Source organism: Poecilia mexicana, unplaced genomic scaffold (genome assembly GCF_051168715.1).
Source record: "Poecilia mexicana isolate PSO_F unplaced genomic scaffold, ASM5116871v1 scaffold_11, whole genome shotgun sequence".
Taxonomy (NCBI): domain Eukaryota; kingdom Metazoa; phylum Chordata; class Actinopteri; order Cyprinodontiformes; family Poeciliidae; genus Poecilia; species Poecilia mexicana.
Window position 1 is genome coordinate 103,069 of NW_028263380.1, and position 15,822 is coordinate 118,890.

At 38.6% G+C, this 15,822-nt stretch overlaps 1 protein-coding gene across 1 annotated transcript; it reads right to left on the bottom strand.

Annotated features, from left to right (window-relative positions):
• Nucleotides 1-1,524: 1,524 nt before the first annotated feature.
• Nucleotides 1,525-11,390, bottom strand: polr1h (RNA polymerase I subunit H). The gene is made up of 5 exons (XM_088009995.1): nt 11,286-11,390; nt 2,514-2,675; nt 2,012-2,115; nt 1,820-1,929; nt 1,525-1,745 (listed from the first exon to the last, which is right to left on the bottom strand). Exons 2-5 carry the CDS (start codon nt 2,629-2,631, stop codon nt 1,721-1,723), a joined length of 357 nt encoding a protein of 118 aa, XP_087866121.1. The 5' UTR covers nt 2,632-2,675; nt 11,286-11,390; the 3' UTR covers nt 1,525-1,720.
• Between the last annotated feature and the right edge of the window lie 4,432 nt (nt 11,391-15,822).

Sequence of the window (15,822 nt, forward strand, 5' to 3'; positions counted from 1 at the left end):
CTTTAGAGTTTATTATCCATCCAAATCTTTTTAATTGTTTCCTTTCCTTTTCCCAGCCAGGTTTAAGCACCTCTAATGTTAGAGCAGTGTTTTTTTTGGGCCAGCGCCCCCCCAGCCTTTATCCAGGTCCCTCACCGCCCCCACCAAAGAATTTGTAGGCTACTTTGCACTGACTATTATTTTATTATTAATATTACTATCACTATTGTAGATGTTTTGATTTTTATGCTTGTTTCTGTATTTACCTGGAAATAGTGTGTTTATTCTTGCCATACAGTCTCTGTATTAATTATTGCTCGAAAGGTCTTGCCATACCAGTTTATTCCTCTATTTACTTTAGTTTCTTAGTTTATTCTTGCATTTTGTTCTTCATTCATTTCCATTTACTTTCCTTTGATTAATATTGTCCTCTCTTGGTTTATTGCTATGTCCATTTTAGTTTATTTCCTGTTGCTACATTTATTTTATCATTTATTGACGCTCACCATCATTAATCTTCACTCATCACCTGCTGCGCCGCCTAATCATCATGTTTCACATCATGTGTTGATTTTTCACTGTTCAGCGTCGGATTCTCTATTTTTATGCCATAATTCACATCTAGTTCGTCGCTCCGTTTTATGTCCCGCTTCTCCTCTTTCAGAGTTTTGCGCAATGTGTGCGTCGGTTTTTTTTTTTTTAACCCCCTAAGGTGCAGGGCGGTCGGGAAGCGTATCGATGGGAAAAGGCAGACTGACATAAACCTTTTAAAACAACGGAAACAATTTCGGTATTCTGATTATTGAAATTTAAAAGTGCTGTGTTGTTCCATCACACCCGTTTCATAGCGGACCACTTTCAGCTCCGATGTTAACGCTATAAAATGAACGCTCTCTATCGAGGTATCACCATGGAGGGATTTCTTTATTTCTCATAATGGCTGATGAGGGAAAATGCTCTTGTGTTGGTTTTATTAGATCTCAATGCAGCCTTTGATGCAATCCTGTTAAACAGGCTGAAGGTCCTGACTGGTATCTCTGACTTAGCTTTGGACTGGCTGACCTCATATTTATCTCAAAGGACATCCTGCATTAAGACGGACAGGTTTTCCTCTGACTATGCCCCCTTAACTTGTGGGGTGCCACAAGGCTCAGTTTTGGGTCCACTTATGTATTCCTTGTATATTATTCCACTTGCTGGCATTGTTCAGTCCTTTTCAGATATCTCCTGTCACATTTACGTGGATGACATTCACTTGTATTCAACTGGACAGGTTGGCTACCTTCGTCCAATGTTTGTCCCGTATCAGTGATTGGCTCTCCAGTAACTTTCTGGTTCTAAACAGGGGCACGGTAAAGGGGTGAAAAATGATGACAATTCTAGGGGCCCTGACCAGCAGGGGGCCAGCAGAGGGTTATCAGCAATATTATTACCGGATGTTGATATTGGCGCAAATTGTTATATCCGTACATCTCTACATCTTTGTTTATATTAATTGATCTTCTTTGCCAAATGTTCATATTTAAAAAAATAGGAAACATCATGTGAATGTTAACTCACTGTAAACTTTATTTCCACCACAAACAAGTCATACAAGAAAAGTAGAGTTTGTTGAGTCTGGTTCACAACAATCCTGATAGACTTCCTCTGAAGTGAGATTCCAGATGCAGAACATAACTTGGATCTGACAGCAGTGTTTTGTAGTAAATAGATTTGCCTGTAGACACTTGAAATATTTCTGTCAGGAGTCTTCCTTCTCTTGATACCTAAAACATAAAGATAGAAACTGAGAAAAGCCATCACATAGCTATATGGAAATGTAAAGGTCTCTTGAAGTCACCTGCAGTTTATGCAGGTGAAGAACACAGTCTGTCCTTCGTCTGCAGATCTCATCTGCCTAGTGTGGTAAATCATCCCGTCTTTATTGCAGCGAGCACATCGTCTGTCGATCTGTAGGAGAGCAGAACCCCTCATTATTAACCATTTCCAACAGTTAGCACCACATGTAGCTCTATGAACAGGCTGGTCTTACCACAGGTCCCTTCAGCTCAGAGCCATCATCACCCTTCAGAGCCACTAATGTCTGCTGCTCAGGGTTAAACACCACAGCTGAACAGACTTCCAGGCCAGAGAAATCTGGGTGATGAGCACAAGGAAGCAAGAGCAAATTTCTCTCTCTCTCTCTCTCTATATATATATATATAGATCTATATATATATAGATCTATATCTATATGTATATATAGATATATAGATCTATATCTATATGTATATATATATATATCTGTATATATACATCTATATAGATCTATATATATAGATATCTATCTATCTATCTATCTATATATAGATATCTATCTATCTATCTATCTATATATAGATATCTATCTATCTATCTATCTATATATAGATATCTATCTATCTATCTATCTATCTATCTATATATATAGATATATATATATATATAAATATATATAAAGAGAGAGAGAGAAACGGATGTAAAGATTGATAGAATCAGAATCAGGAGGACAGTACCTGTTACAGGGATGCTGAAGGTGCAGCGAGGGCATTGAACTGTGTTGGATATTCCGGGGAGCGGGAGAACATTCCCGCATTCAGGACAGAAGTTTGGGTCACCAGCAGAACAAGACATGTCTTTCTTTGGAAAGGTAATGCGAAGTAGCTGTTTCCAGGAATCTACAGAACACAACCAGAGCTCCAGGTTTACAGGGCAGGAGCACGTTTGTTCAGTCACAAGAAGGCCAACGTTTCCAGAAAAAAACTGTTTCTGTTTCAACAGCTGAGAATCAAGTTAAGTCCAGCTGCTGAACCACCGAAAGTCTTCTACTACTACTCCTGCTGCTGCTGCTACTACTACTGTATTTTATTGGCGGATGGCAAACCAATTTAAGGTGCATTTACCGCCACCCAGGGGCGCGGTAAAGGGGTGAAAAGTGATGACAATTCTAGGGGCCCTGACCAGCAGGGGGCCCTCCACAATTTAATTATTTGTATTTTGTTCATAGAAACAAAATTTAAAAAAAACAAAAAACGGGATCCTGTCAAATACAAAATTAATCATATTGTATTTTCAAAGATTGTTTTTAGCAGTAAAAATTTTATGTTACCCCCTCCCAGACCAAAAAACACACATCCGTTTTTGCCCTGAACCCTACGGAAGCGCATTGCTATCATGCAGTAAAAAAATTTTTTCGTTACGTATCTCGTTTTAACGACTTACGTATCTCGTTTTAACGACCTACGTATCTCGTTATAACGACTTACGTATCTCGTTTTAACGAGTTACGTATCTCGTTATAACGAGATACGTAACTCGTTAAAACGAGATAATTTTAGGTCCAGGAAGTGGCGGTATTATGCTAGGCTAGTACAGTGACTAACATGAATTGGTCAGGTTTCCCTTCATGTTTGGTCTACAACATGTAGAGATACGGATGCTGCTTTGCACTGTGGTTAAAACCATTAACAGCATGCCTACTCTGACAAGATCCTAAACAGAACGGGACTGCACAGAAGGAGACGTCAGTCCGGTCCTCTAGCTGTGGCGGCGTTCCTGACTGGATCGAAGCTGAAGTTGGCTTTCGATTGTAGCTTCTGATTCGGGAAATGGCTAAAGGGAGATTATAACGGAGGCTCAGATGTATTTGATGAACATTTTCTGGTCAGATTTTTTATTAGAACAGTACACTTGCTGAACAACGGCAACGGCTGTTCGTAACCAAGCAACCGAAATCAACAGAAGGCTAGGTAGTGGCAAAAGACATAACTAGATCCTGTTAAGCATTCTTCAAAATAAAAGACTTCCTCTCTCCAAAATAAATCATACACAAAGCTTTGAATTTAATTATTTTTCACGTCACCTTTTGGAATTGTGTACAATCAAGTTAAATTCGGTGAATAATAATTATCATGTAAATTATACTTAACATATGACTTGACATATGACTGTAAATAAGTAACTGGAAATTATATTTAACATATAAATGTTAAGAAATCATTTGTTATGCTTTAAAAACGAACATACATCGACACTTCAAATCTGGAGTAGATTATTCTAATCTACGCTAATGGCAGAATATTTCAAACCTAGTTTGTGATTTGTGAAATCTTTATCTGAATTGAAACCTCAGTAATGAGAGATTTAAAAATATTTTTGCATCTGGAGTGCATTAGAAATAAACTCCTATCACATTTACAATATTTGTTATTATTTTAACCTTCTGTTTTCTTTCACTTTTTTGTCCTAGAGCACCTGCCTTTTTGTGTGGCTTACAAGGATCCATCAGCTGGGATAATAATGCCAACAACTTTTCAGATTCCGATTTATAGTGATGCAACATAGCATCAGAGATGAATAATCTATTCCAGGTCGGAAGTGTCTAAGTATGTTAGCTTTAAAAGTTTAATAGTTAAAGATGCTACCCATCTCCTTAATTGGTCACATGAATATTATAAAAATTACAATATTGCCAAAATTCTTATATGTTTTCCAATCAGTTTCAATTTCCTCACTCCCCTTTAAGGAGCTAAATATAACTGTTTCCAACTTCACTTAAATGGTAAACGCCCAATAATGAAACTGTTTCTCTTATATCTCCCATATGACAGAGGGTGTTAACAATTATCAAACCTATTATGTTATTTCAACCCAGATCAGGGCAGCAATGTTTTACTTTACTGCCAGACAGCCCCCAGCATGGGTTACTATTGTGTCCCACTGGATCTCTATTGCTATAGACTTGTACATGTACTCATCAGGCAGGAAAAGGTTAATTAAGCAAACAAAATACCCATTTCTGAAAAATACAATGATGATCTGGCAAAAAACACTTGATTATTTGGGAGAAATGCAACAACTATCCGATATAATGTTCATCCATGTAGAGCAGGATTTAAACTGCTAAGAATATAACTAAAGTGTCTGATCTTTTTTCAGGGAAGGTATTTATGTAACTTGAAGAAATTAAAAACAAACATGATATTCCTACAAAATATTTCTATAACTATCTTCAAGTTCAGAGTTTTATTTTATCAAAGCAACACAATAATCTTTATCTACCCTCTTTGTCTTCATTAGAAGACATTATTGTAAGTCACCTATATGGTAAAGGAGAGGTGTCTCTTCTTTGCTCCTTGTTTGTCGACAAATATTAAAAATCTTTGACCAATATTTGACAAATATTATAATTTATTTTTTATTTTATTTTTTTTATTTTATCAGGTAAACCCCGTTGAAATACACATCTTATCTTATTTTCAAGAGGGACCAGGGTAGAAGTCTGCAACACACAGCAACCTGGTTACAAAATAAAATTAATTATATGCAGAAGTGTAAAACAGTAGAAAAGAATTTAAAAACAGTGACACCGTTTAAGAGAATCTCGTCTGTTTTTAAGAATCGCTCGAAATAAGTCCAGTGGAACCAGTTTTGACATCTTTATTTCAGACTGGAGCTGATTCCAGGCTGTAGGAGCCATCACACTAAAGCTTGCTTCCCTTTTTCAGTTTGGAAACGTGGAACATGCAAAAGAAAAATATTGTAAAAACGTAAAGAATGGGAATTAACAGATCTATGTTAAAGAAAGTTTAAGTATGCTGGAGCCAAGCCGAGTAGAGATTTATGAATCAGGATCATTAGGTGATTGTTTCTCAAGACGCTTAAAGGAGGCCATTCAGCTTTTGCTGATTTATGATTTATTTTGGAGAGAGGAAGTCTTTTATTTTGAAGAATGCTTAACAGGATCTAGTTTTGTCTTTTGCCACTACCTAGCCTTCTGTTGATTTCGGTTGCTTGGTTACGAACAGCCGTTGCCGTTGTTCAGCAAGTGTACTGTTCTAATAAAAAATCTGACCAGAAAATGTTCATCAAATACATCTGAGCCTCCGTTATAATCTCCCTTTAGCCATTTCCCGAATCAGAAGCTACAATCGAAAGCCAACTTCAGCTTCGATCCAGTCAGGAACGCCGCCACAGCTAGAGGACCGGACTGACGTCTCCTTCTGTGCAGTCCCGTTCTGTTTAGGATCTTGTCAGAGTAGGCATGCTGTTAATGGTTTTAACCACAGTGCAAAGCAGCATCCGTATCTCTACATGTTGTAGACCAAACATGAAGGGAAACCTGACCAATTCATGTTAGTCACTGTACTAGCCTAGCATAATACCGCCACTTCCTGGACCTAAAATTATCTCGTTTTAACGAGTTACGTATCTCGTTATAACGAGATACGTAACTCGTTAAAACGAGATACGTAACTCGTTAAAACGAGATACGTAAGTCGTTAAAACGAGATACGTAAGTCGTTATAACGAGATACGTAGGTCGTTATAACGAGATACGTAACTCGTTAAAACGAGATACGTAACTCGTTAAAACGAGATACGTAACTCGTTAAAACGAGATACGTAACTCGTTATAACGAGATAGCGATCGAAATTTTTTTTTACTGCATGATAGCAATGCGCTTCCGTAGAACCCCCCTGGATCTGCATGAAATGGTTTGTTTCTGCTTGGAGCGCTTGATGGTGACGCTGTAATCAGCTGCAGTCAGTAGAAGCTGCAGCTGAATACAGCGGCCACGAAACGACTGTGCCAGTTACTATGCTGCTAAGAAAAGTTATAAAACTGGGTTTTCAAAAACAAAATAGAAAGAGGGAGAGAGAGAGAAAAAAAGGCAAGTGTTCATTTATAACCCAGTTTTTCTCCAAGAGAGGTGGGTAGACTGTGTGAGATTATCAACCACTTGGCATAATTAGCTTAGCAACAAGACTACTGTTTGCCTCCATTTCACTACCATTTAATGAATTAAGGAAAAAAGTACCAACATATTCATATATTTAACTTGTTCCTTGTCCCTTTTTCCACTTAACAACAGATGAGTCGGTCAGCAGCAGCTGTTACCCACGTCCCTCCTGAGTGAAATTAAAACTGCAGTATGTCACTTTTTTATAAATATTTTTTTCACATATTTGTTAAAACAGTATGGTATGAGAGGTAATTTGTGAAAAATCTATTTCCTCTGCTTTCTCCCAGTGCTAGAAACAACCAGTCAGTGGCAGGAGAGTTTTAGTGCTGTCAATCACAATCTCATGTGGTGCTGCTCATCCTTCCTCCCAATTGATTTGTGCCATGCTGCAGCTAGCATAGCACAGAGCTGTGCAGATTCAAACTGTGAATGCTCAGTTAAGTTAGCATAGCTACCAATGATGGCAGATAAACGGTTTCTTGTAATAAGTTGTTTCTCCCCCATTAGCACATTTAGCAGTGAGTGAATGAGGCTAATTGACAGTGGAAAGAGTGTCCTACTAGTTCTGATTGGTTGTTTTTGTCAGAACGGTGCATTACTTTAACCAGGTATAGTAATTCAGGAGGGAGATGGAGGAGATTGATTGTTTTCACAGATTGCTACGTCATACAGTACAGACCAAAAGTTTGGACACACCTACTCATTCAATGAGTTTCCTTTATTTTCATGACTATTGACATTGTAGATTCACACTGAAGGCATCAAAACTATGAATTAACACATGTGGAAATATGTACTAAACAAAAAAGTGTAAAACAACTGAAAATACGCCCTATATTCTAGTTTCTTCAAAGTAGCCACCTTTTGCTTTGATTACCGCTTTGAACACACTCTGCATTCTCTTGAGTTTCAAGAGGTACAGGGTTTCCCCCAGTGTATTATATGCCTGGCGCCCCGCCATGCTTTACTAGCCCCGCCGCCAGGCTAAGAGTTGCTTGTTTATGTTTCTAGGAAAGGGGGAAAAAAAACAAAGAAAAAAACTTTTTTTTTTCGTTTTGTTTGTTTTTTTAAAGCCGGGCTGCAAGTGTCTCTTTTGCTCTTAGCATTTCACTAGCAGAGCAGATTTATTCTTAAAGGATAGGTTTATAATAGATAGGTTTATAGTTTATGCATTTAAACCCGACAGCGCGTCACACCGCTGGCGCCTCTGAGCTTTGCCTCGCGCGCTGCCGCTGCTTTACCTCAGCGGGATCGCGTGCGCCTCCTTTCACTCAAACTGGACACAGGCTGACCTGTATGGCTATTTACATAAACCTACTGTGAGGAATTATGATCCTTTGGGGAACTCTCCGTAAGAGTTTAAAACCCACCGCGTTGGCTCTGGTGGCGCAGCTCCATGTGAACTGCAGGAATAACTTGTAGCGAATTCAGAGGCGCGTTGTGGAGCGGTGAGAATGATTTATCTTTGCAAACGAACAATTATATGCGGCGTTTACATCTCAACACGCTGCCCAGCGTGTGGCTCTGTGTCTGTCTTCCCTGTAAAGTTTGTCTGTGGTCCCGGTTGGCCGGAGCGTTTGTGGATAACGAGCAGCGCTAACCTCATCATGCAGGTTCAGCCCGGTGAGGAGCTTTAACGCTCTCCTCGGAGTCACGCATCACGCTGATTTTATATTATTTTATTATTATTTTACACGATGCATCAAACCATATCAAATGCGTCGTCTACTTAGAGTTAATACCAGTGGCAACACGGAGATCTGAGAAACTCGTCCCATAAACTCGACCAACCAGAATAGTTTCTGTGACGCTTATTAAAAACTCAACAGACACGAAATGGAAGAGCTACTCAAGCCACATTAGCAGCATTGAATTAAATCTCCCGTTTGTTGCGCATCTCTGCATAGTGCAGCAGATTTAACTCATCATGCAGGGCCGGTCCAAGGCTGTATGAGGCCTTGAGCAGAATCTGACTTAGGGGCCCCTTTTGTTCCTAAAAATATCAGCACCTCTAACATGGAGCTGCTGACTTGATTTGGATTAAACAGAAGTGCAAATTTGTTGTTTTTAGACTAGTTGTGGGTTTAAAAAGCATTTCACTCGAGATCTTTTCCCATAACATATAATTACACAGTAATACTTTTACATTTCCTGTCAACTTAACATCTTTTAATACAAAAACACAGTGGACCACCAGTGGACCGACTCAACGCCCCGACCACCGGGCTTAGCAAGTTTTCTGGGGGAAACCCTGAGGTTGTCACCTGAAATGGTTTTCACTTCACAGGTGTGCCCTGTCAGGTTAATAAATATATTAACCTTGCCTTATAAATGGGGTTGGGACCATCAGTTGTGTTGTGCACAAGTCAGGTGGACACACAGCTGATAGTCCTACTGAGTAGAGTGTTAGAATTTGTATTATGGCAAGACAAAAGCAGCTAAGTAAAGAAAAACGAGTGGGTTAGGGTTAGTGGCCATCATTACTTTAAGAAATGAAGGTCAGTCAGTCCGAAAAATTGGGAAAACTTTGAAAGTGTCCCCAAGTGCAGTCGCAAAAACCATCAAGCGCTACAAAGAAACTGGCTCACATGAGGACCGCCCCAGGAAAGGAAGACCAGGAGTCACCTCTGCTGCGGAGGATAAGTTCATCCAAGTCACCAGCCTCAGAAATCGCAGGTTAACAGCAGCTCAGATTAGAGACCAGGTCGATGTCACACAGAGTTCTAGCAGCAGAGACATCTCTGCAACAGCTGTTAAGAGGAGACTGTGTGAATCAGGCCTTCATGGTAAAACAGCTGCTAGGAAACCACTGCTAAAGACAGGCAACAAGTAGAAGAAACATGTTTGGGCTAAACAACACAAGGAATGGACATTAGACCAGTGGAAATCTATGCTTTGGTCTGATGAGTCCAACCACCGTGTCTTTGTGCGACGCAGAAAAGATGAACGAATGGACTCTACATGCCTGGTTCCCAACGTGAAGCATGGAGGAGGAGGTGTGATGGTGTGTGGGTGCTTTGCTGGTGACACTGTTGTGGATTTATTCAAAATTGAAGGCATACTGGACCAGCATGGCTACCACAGCATCTTGCAGCGGCATGCTATTCCATCCGGTTTGCGTTTAGTTGGACCATCATTTATTTTTCAACAGAACAATGACCCCAAACACACCTCCAGGCTGTGTAAGGGCTCTTCGACCAAGAAGGAGAGTGATGGGGTGCTGCGCCAGATGACCAGGTCCACAGTCACCGGACCTGAACCCAATCAAGATGGTTTGGGGTGAGCTGGACCGCAGAATGAAGGCAAAAGGGCCAACAAGTGCTAAGCATCTCTGGGAACTCCTTCAAGACTGTTGGAAGACCATTTCTGGTGACTGAAGCTCATGAGAATGCCAAGAGTGTGCGAAATCCAAGCTGTAATCAAAGCAAAAGGTTGCTACTTTGAAGAACATAGAACATAAGACGTATTTTCAGTTGTTTCACACATTTTTGTTAAGTATATAATTCCACATGTGTTAATTCATAGTTTTGATGCCTTCAGTGTGAATCTACAATTTTCATACTCATGAAAATGAAGAAAACTCTGAATGAAAAGGTGTGTCCAAACTTTTGGTCTGTACCGTATTTGTTAAAGTGACAGCTTTAACAAATATGGAGAAAACGTTTTTATTAAAGTTATGTACTGCAGCTTGAATAAATGCAACTACTAGCATTTTTGAGAAGTCTGGATTCTTCATGTGTAGTTGCACATTGCTTTTGACTGTTGCTCATGGGGAGACATTTCAGTAATCTATAACTAATAGAAAAAAATGTAAGCAACCTACTTGCATACTGGATGTGGACTGATGGATGTAAAATTCATGAGCAGTAAATATTGTGCTAGTATCATAATTGGACCACAGTAAGCAAGGCGGTTGCAAGCCTTTAAAATTGTGACGCTTTTTATGGGTCAAATAGATTCAAAAAATTGTAACAGTAGCTACGCAGGGGGGCCCAATCTAATTTTTTGTCAGCGGACCCAAGATTTCTGGCGGCGCCCCTGCCGCCACCTACCGGACTGCAATCGTAAATGATATTCTGAGGGAATTGATGAAAACACACAACAAAGGTAAGTGTGAGCGTGTGTATACATATGTTTAATATGATTAAACAATCTAGGTTTTATTTATATATATATATATATATATATATATATATATATATATATATATATAATTGATTTCAAATAGATTTTGACACATCTAATACATTAATTATAGAAAATACTTCTCTGTTTAACTGACTTTAAATGCTGACGTTCCTCTAAATATTTGTTACATTCTAATAAGACATGTTCCACTGTTTAACTGATCTACAATAATTACAGGTCCTCGTGTCGTTTCCCTATCCGAAAAAAAAACAACAACACCGGAAGCTAATCTAACGTTATGCTACCATCCGGGTATTTTCTTTCAGACTGAAGATTGCATCATTATCTCTTTAGGAGGTGTATAACATGAGAAGGTGACAGGTGTTCTCTCTGTGATTTTCCTATAAGACTTACCTTTTACACTCAGCAGCCACGAACAATCACAAGTTTCTGTTTTCACATGCCGGATGTCTTCTTCTTTGGCGTTTAATACCGGCTGACATCCCTTGTCCCGCCTTACTGCCTTCTTCTGGTTTGCAATGGCATTGCAGTTACTAAAACGTTTTTCCCATCTAACTTTTCTAAAATGTCACATAAATAAGAAAATTTACAAATGAAAAAAGTATGGTATATTAGAGTTTTAGAGCTTCTTTTGAAGAGCTTATATACAAAATGTCAAAGTTACATGTGAAGTATAAGTTTAGATTCATGGAATTGAAATGTATTCATTCAAAAACGAAAATAATTACATCTAGGAAATATATTTTTAATCAATCCAAGAGCACCAATCATAATAACTTTTTAGAGAATCCTGAGACATGAGGAAACCTGACATTAAAGAAATTAGACAATCTTAGAAAGAATGATTATGAATTCATATTGAATTCATATTCAAAAATACTTTATTAATCCCAAAGGGATTCACTGCATTAAATCTCCTGCAATTTAAACTGCATTAAATTGAATCTGAAGAAGCTTCTGAAACTGATCTACAAATCCTTCATTGCATAATCATCTCCAGAGGTTCCACAGTCATCCCCAGAACAGAACCAGCCTTCTTTATCAGGCTGTTGAGCCTTTTTAGGTCCCTGGTTATCATGCTGCTGCCTCAACAGATGATGGCAAAAAAGCATACACTCAACAACTGACTTATGACTCAGCCTCTTGTCCATCTCTGATATACCCAACAACTGCAGAGTCATCTAAGTATTTCTGTAGATGACAGAAGTCGGATTTGTGCTGGAAGTGTGAAGTGTATAGAGTGAAAAGAATAGTGAGAGTACAGTTCCCTGTGGTGCTCCTGTGATGTTGACCACCTGGTCAGCATCAGGTGGTCAGCTTATTCGAGTGGAATAGAATTTGTTTGATTCTGTGACAGGTCATCTTGTCAATGACGTGTCACAGGAAAAATATCAGTAATAATAACAGCAGTACAGAGAGCATCTTAAAATAAAATTCCTTAGCTTTAGGGAAAAGGTGGGATAGAGACGGATTATCAGTGCTGACTTATCTTACATCCAGGACTTGTACAGGTCAAGGTTCACGAAAAGGGGCAACTGAAATCACTGCAGACCCCATACATCCTGGACACAAACAGTTCAGCTTCTGCCTTAATTTTAGAGCTCGAGATTACTATTTATAGAAACCAGCCTTGACCTACAGAGTTTCTTCTCCCAAGCTGTTTCTCTGAGCACACGCACAGAACGGGATGGTCTCCTGCAACCTTTAGATGTCTCTCTGCTTCAGCACACCTGGCTCCAACATCAGCTCATTAGCAAAACTCTCCAGAGTAATACTAGTATACTAGTAATGCTAGTGAAGCAGTTTCATTATTTAATATAGAACAAGGGACTTATCGAAATGTTGCAGGACTCTGGTTCTTGAGGAATGCAGCTTGAGACCACTGCTCTAATGTAATCTTGTAATTATCTGAGACATCTAATCTTTGGTTTTCTTTACCTAAATACCATAATCATTAAAACGGCAAAGAATAACAGTTTAAAATGTGAATTGACTCTCTATAGTGACCTTTTCACTTTCTGAAACAATTGGCAATAAATATTGCATTTAAACGTAATTTTAAAAAAATTATACATGTGCCTGTATCCTTGCAAAGGAAGAAATACTCTGCCGCATTTGTTTTTAGCTGTGTTGACATTGCGCTGTTTGCGCAAGGAACTGATCCTTCCAGTCTTTTGTTTAAATTATTTGCTAAGTCACTGGTTAGGACGCTGTGACCTGAAACAGGCAAATTTAGCACTTTTTTGTGAGCCTTCCGGAACATGTTTGTGAAACAGGATGTAGAAAAGGAAGCAACTCTAATCAATGAGGAAGCTGAGGAACTGCTGATCTCAGCTTACTTTGCATAACAGAGATGATCTTTTCCACTTTAAGAAACTCATATGTGTATTCAAACGGGAACGCATCTAAAAAAAACAGATTTTACTGAACTGCCCTTTGTTGTGTATGGCTGCTTGCTACACAAACCCAAGACAGAAGCCAGATCTGACATGTCCAGTAAAGACACACTGCTCTGAATTAAAGCCTTATGTGCATACATTGAATAATTTCACTTGCAGCTGCTGTAACAAAACAATTTCCCACATGGGATTATATCTATCTATCTATCTATCTATCTATCTATCTATCTATCTATCTATCTATCTATTGTGCTCATAAGTTTACATACCCTGTATGTTTCTTTTTTGGTCATTTTTTTAATAGAAGATGAATTATAACAGAAAAACCTTTTTTTCTCACTCCTGTTTAGAGATTGAGTGAAGCCATTGATTATCAAACTCTTTTTAAATCATAATGACAGAAGAAACTCCCCTTTGACCCTGATCAAATGTTTACATACGCTAGTGATTTTGGTCTACACAGAATTACACACAATTTGACAAACAAGTTTGAACGGCTACAAAAGATCTGTTGTTTGTTGGTTGCCATGTCAACGGGTCTGCGTGTGACGTTAAGGCTTAAGCTGACACGCACTAAGAGAAAAAACAGAAAACAACGGGTTTTAAGTTGTTTTCCATCTGTTTTTCTACGGGGGGTTTTCCCTGGTCAGATTGTATCATTTATTCATATAATGTGGTCATATTCAAAGCAATCAACAAATAGGATGAAACATTTCATAGGAGCCAAAGTTTGTTAAATTTTAAATCACAGCTCCTACAGCTGCAATAAAGTAAAATTAAATTATTGACCATTTTAAAAGACAAAATTCCTGACAGAATTGAAGCTGTTAATAGTTTTACATCCAGAGAGAATACATATTTTACATATCCAAACATCAGCACTTTTATCAGTCTTAATTTAACCACATTCTATAGAAATTGGATAAGAAATATGAGAGCTACAACCATTTTTGTGACAGATTCCTGCTCATCCTGCATTAGAACAGGATGGGTTTTGTGGACATGACTCAATGCATAGTAAAGGCATCTTCAGGTAATCACTAGCTGTAATGGCTAACAGGTGATGTGCAATTCAGTAATAATGATGGACACTGTACTCCCCAACTGCCCCAAAAAAGTCCCACTGAAAACTTTGACAAGAGCAGAGACATAGTTGTGACTTGGAAAGTGGTTACACTAGCATCACTAGAACGTTATGAGCTTTTCAGCAGCGTACAGAACCAGGGACAGCTGCAGAATCGCAGGTGAGACAGAAAAGGATACGAAAAATGAATTAAAACCTGTCTTATTGTATAATTTCACAGTAAATAAATACGTTTGCTATGTGTAATTCAGCAGGGCACAGCTTTATGCCAGCCAATTCAGGGTCAGCTGTGGAATCAGAATCCCATGACTGAAAAATACAAAGTTTGCACTAACAAGGATTCATTTAGCTTACACAGAAGTTATTTATTCTGTTTTTTGAATTCTTTAGTGACATTTTCACTGTTATGGACAGTTGTTGATGTTTTTGAGCACTTCATAAAATCAGGCTGGGAGCCTGGGAGCTATATTATTGTGATAATTTTTCACAGAAAATATTACCGAATTTTGTAACTGTTTTCAACTGTAGGGAAGCATTGAGCAAATATACAGACCCGTTCCATAAAATGGAATTTGATTGAAAAGTTCAATATTTAGTAATTCCATCACCAAGTGAAACACATTATATAGATTAATTAGATGACTGATGTTTTAACATCTTTATAACTGTTAGTGTGTTTAACACCCGCTAAAGGGTTATTATCAAAAGGTACCATTAATATGACAAGCTTATTGAATAAGACTGCATATGGCATTCACATGTAAGTTTTGACCTTTCTTAGCACTAAAAAGGTTTTCCAGTCGCATAAACTGTGGCCAATAAAGAATGTGAACATTTGTTCAGCCTATCACCTCCCACCCCCATAATCCTCTTCTTCACAATGCATCCCCACCAACTTTCAACACAAAGTTACGCACTTGGGGTTCTTCCTGTTACAGGAGGGAGTTTCCTCCCCACTGTGACACCATGCATGCTCGATATGAGGGATTGCTGTAAAGTCAGCCATACATTGCAGGTGATTGTCTGCATGCTTGTCCAGGAGGAGAGAATGCATCAAGTCAATGACTCGATGAAATCTGCTGGGTTTCCTTAAGAACTTTTTTATCCACTTTGAAGAATTAATTAAGCAAACTGTTTGACAACTAGGATAAAAACAAAGTATGCGTGATTGAATTTAAATGCTTTTCTTGTAAAGTGCCTTGAGATGATATTTGTTGTGAATTAGTGCTGTATGCATAAAATTTAACTGAACTGCAGTTCATGCAACACAGGAGTTTAGAGAAACTGGAAGCGCTTTCTGGAAGAAGAAGGGGCAGTTTTACCGTCAAGAATAAATTAACAACCTAACTCACAACAACCACAAGACACTCCAAACTGTCATTGATGTTATACACGACATGAAGAACTGGGGTATGTAAACTTTTGATCAGGGTCACTTGGGTAGTTT

What these genes read in the sequence shown, in the direction of transcription:
- polr1h (XM_088009995.1), bottom strand. Translation starts at nt 2,631, where the DNA reads ATGTCTTGTTCTGCTGGTGACCCAAACTTCTGTCCTGAATGCGGGAAT. An exon ending in CTGAGCTGAAGGGACCTGTG is followed by an intron (nt 1,930 to 2,011) that starts GTAAGACCAGCC and finishes GCTCTCCTACAG; the next exon opens with ATCGACAGACGATGTGCTCG. An exon ending in TTCACCTGCATAAACTGCAG is followed by an intron (nt 1,746 to 1,819) that starts GTGACTTCAAGA and finishes TTTATGTTTTAG; the next exon opens with GTATCAAGAGAAGGAAGACT.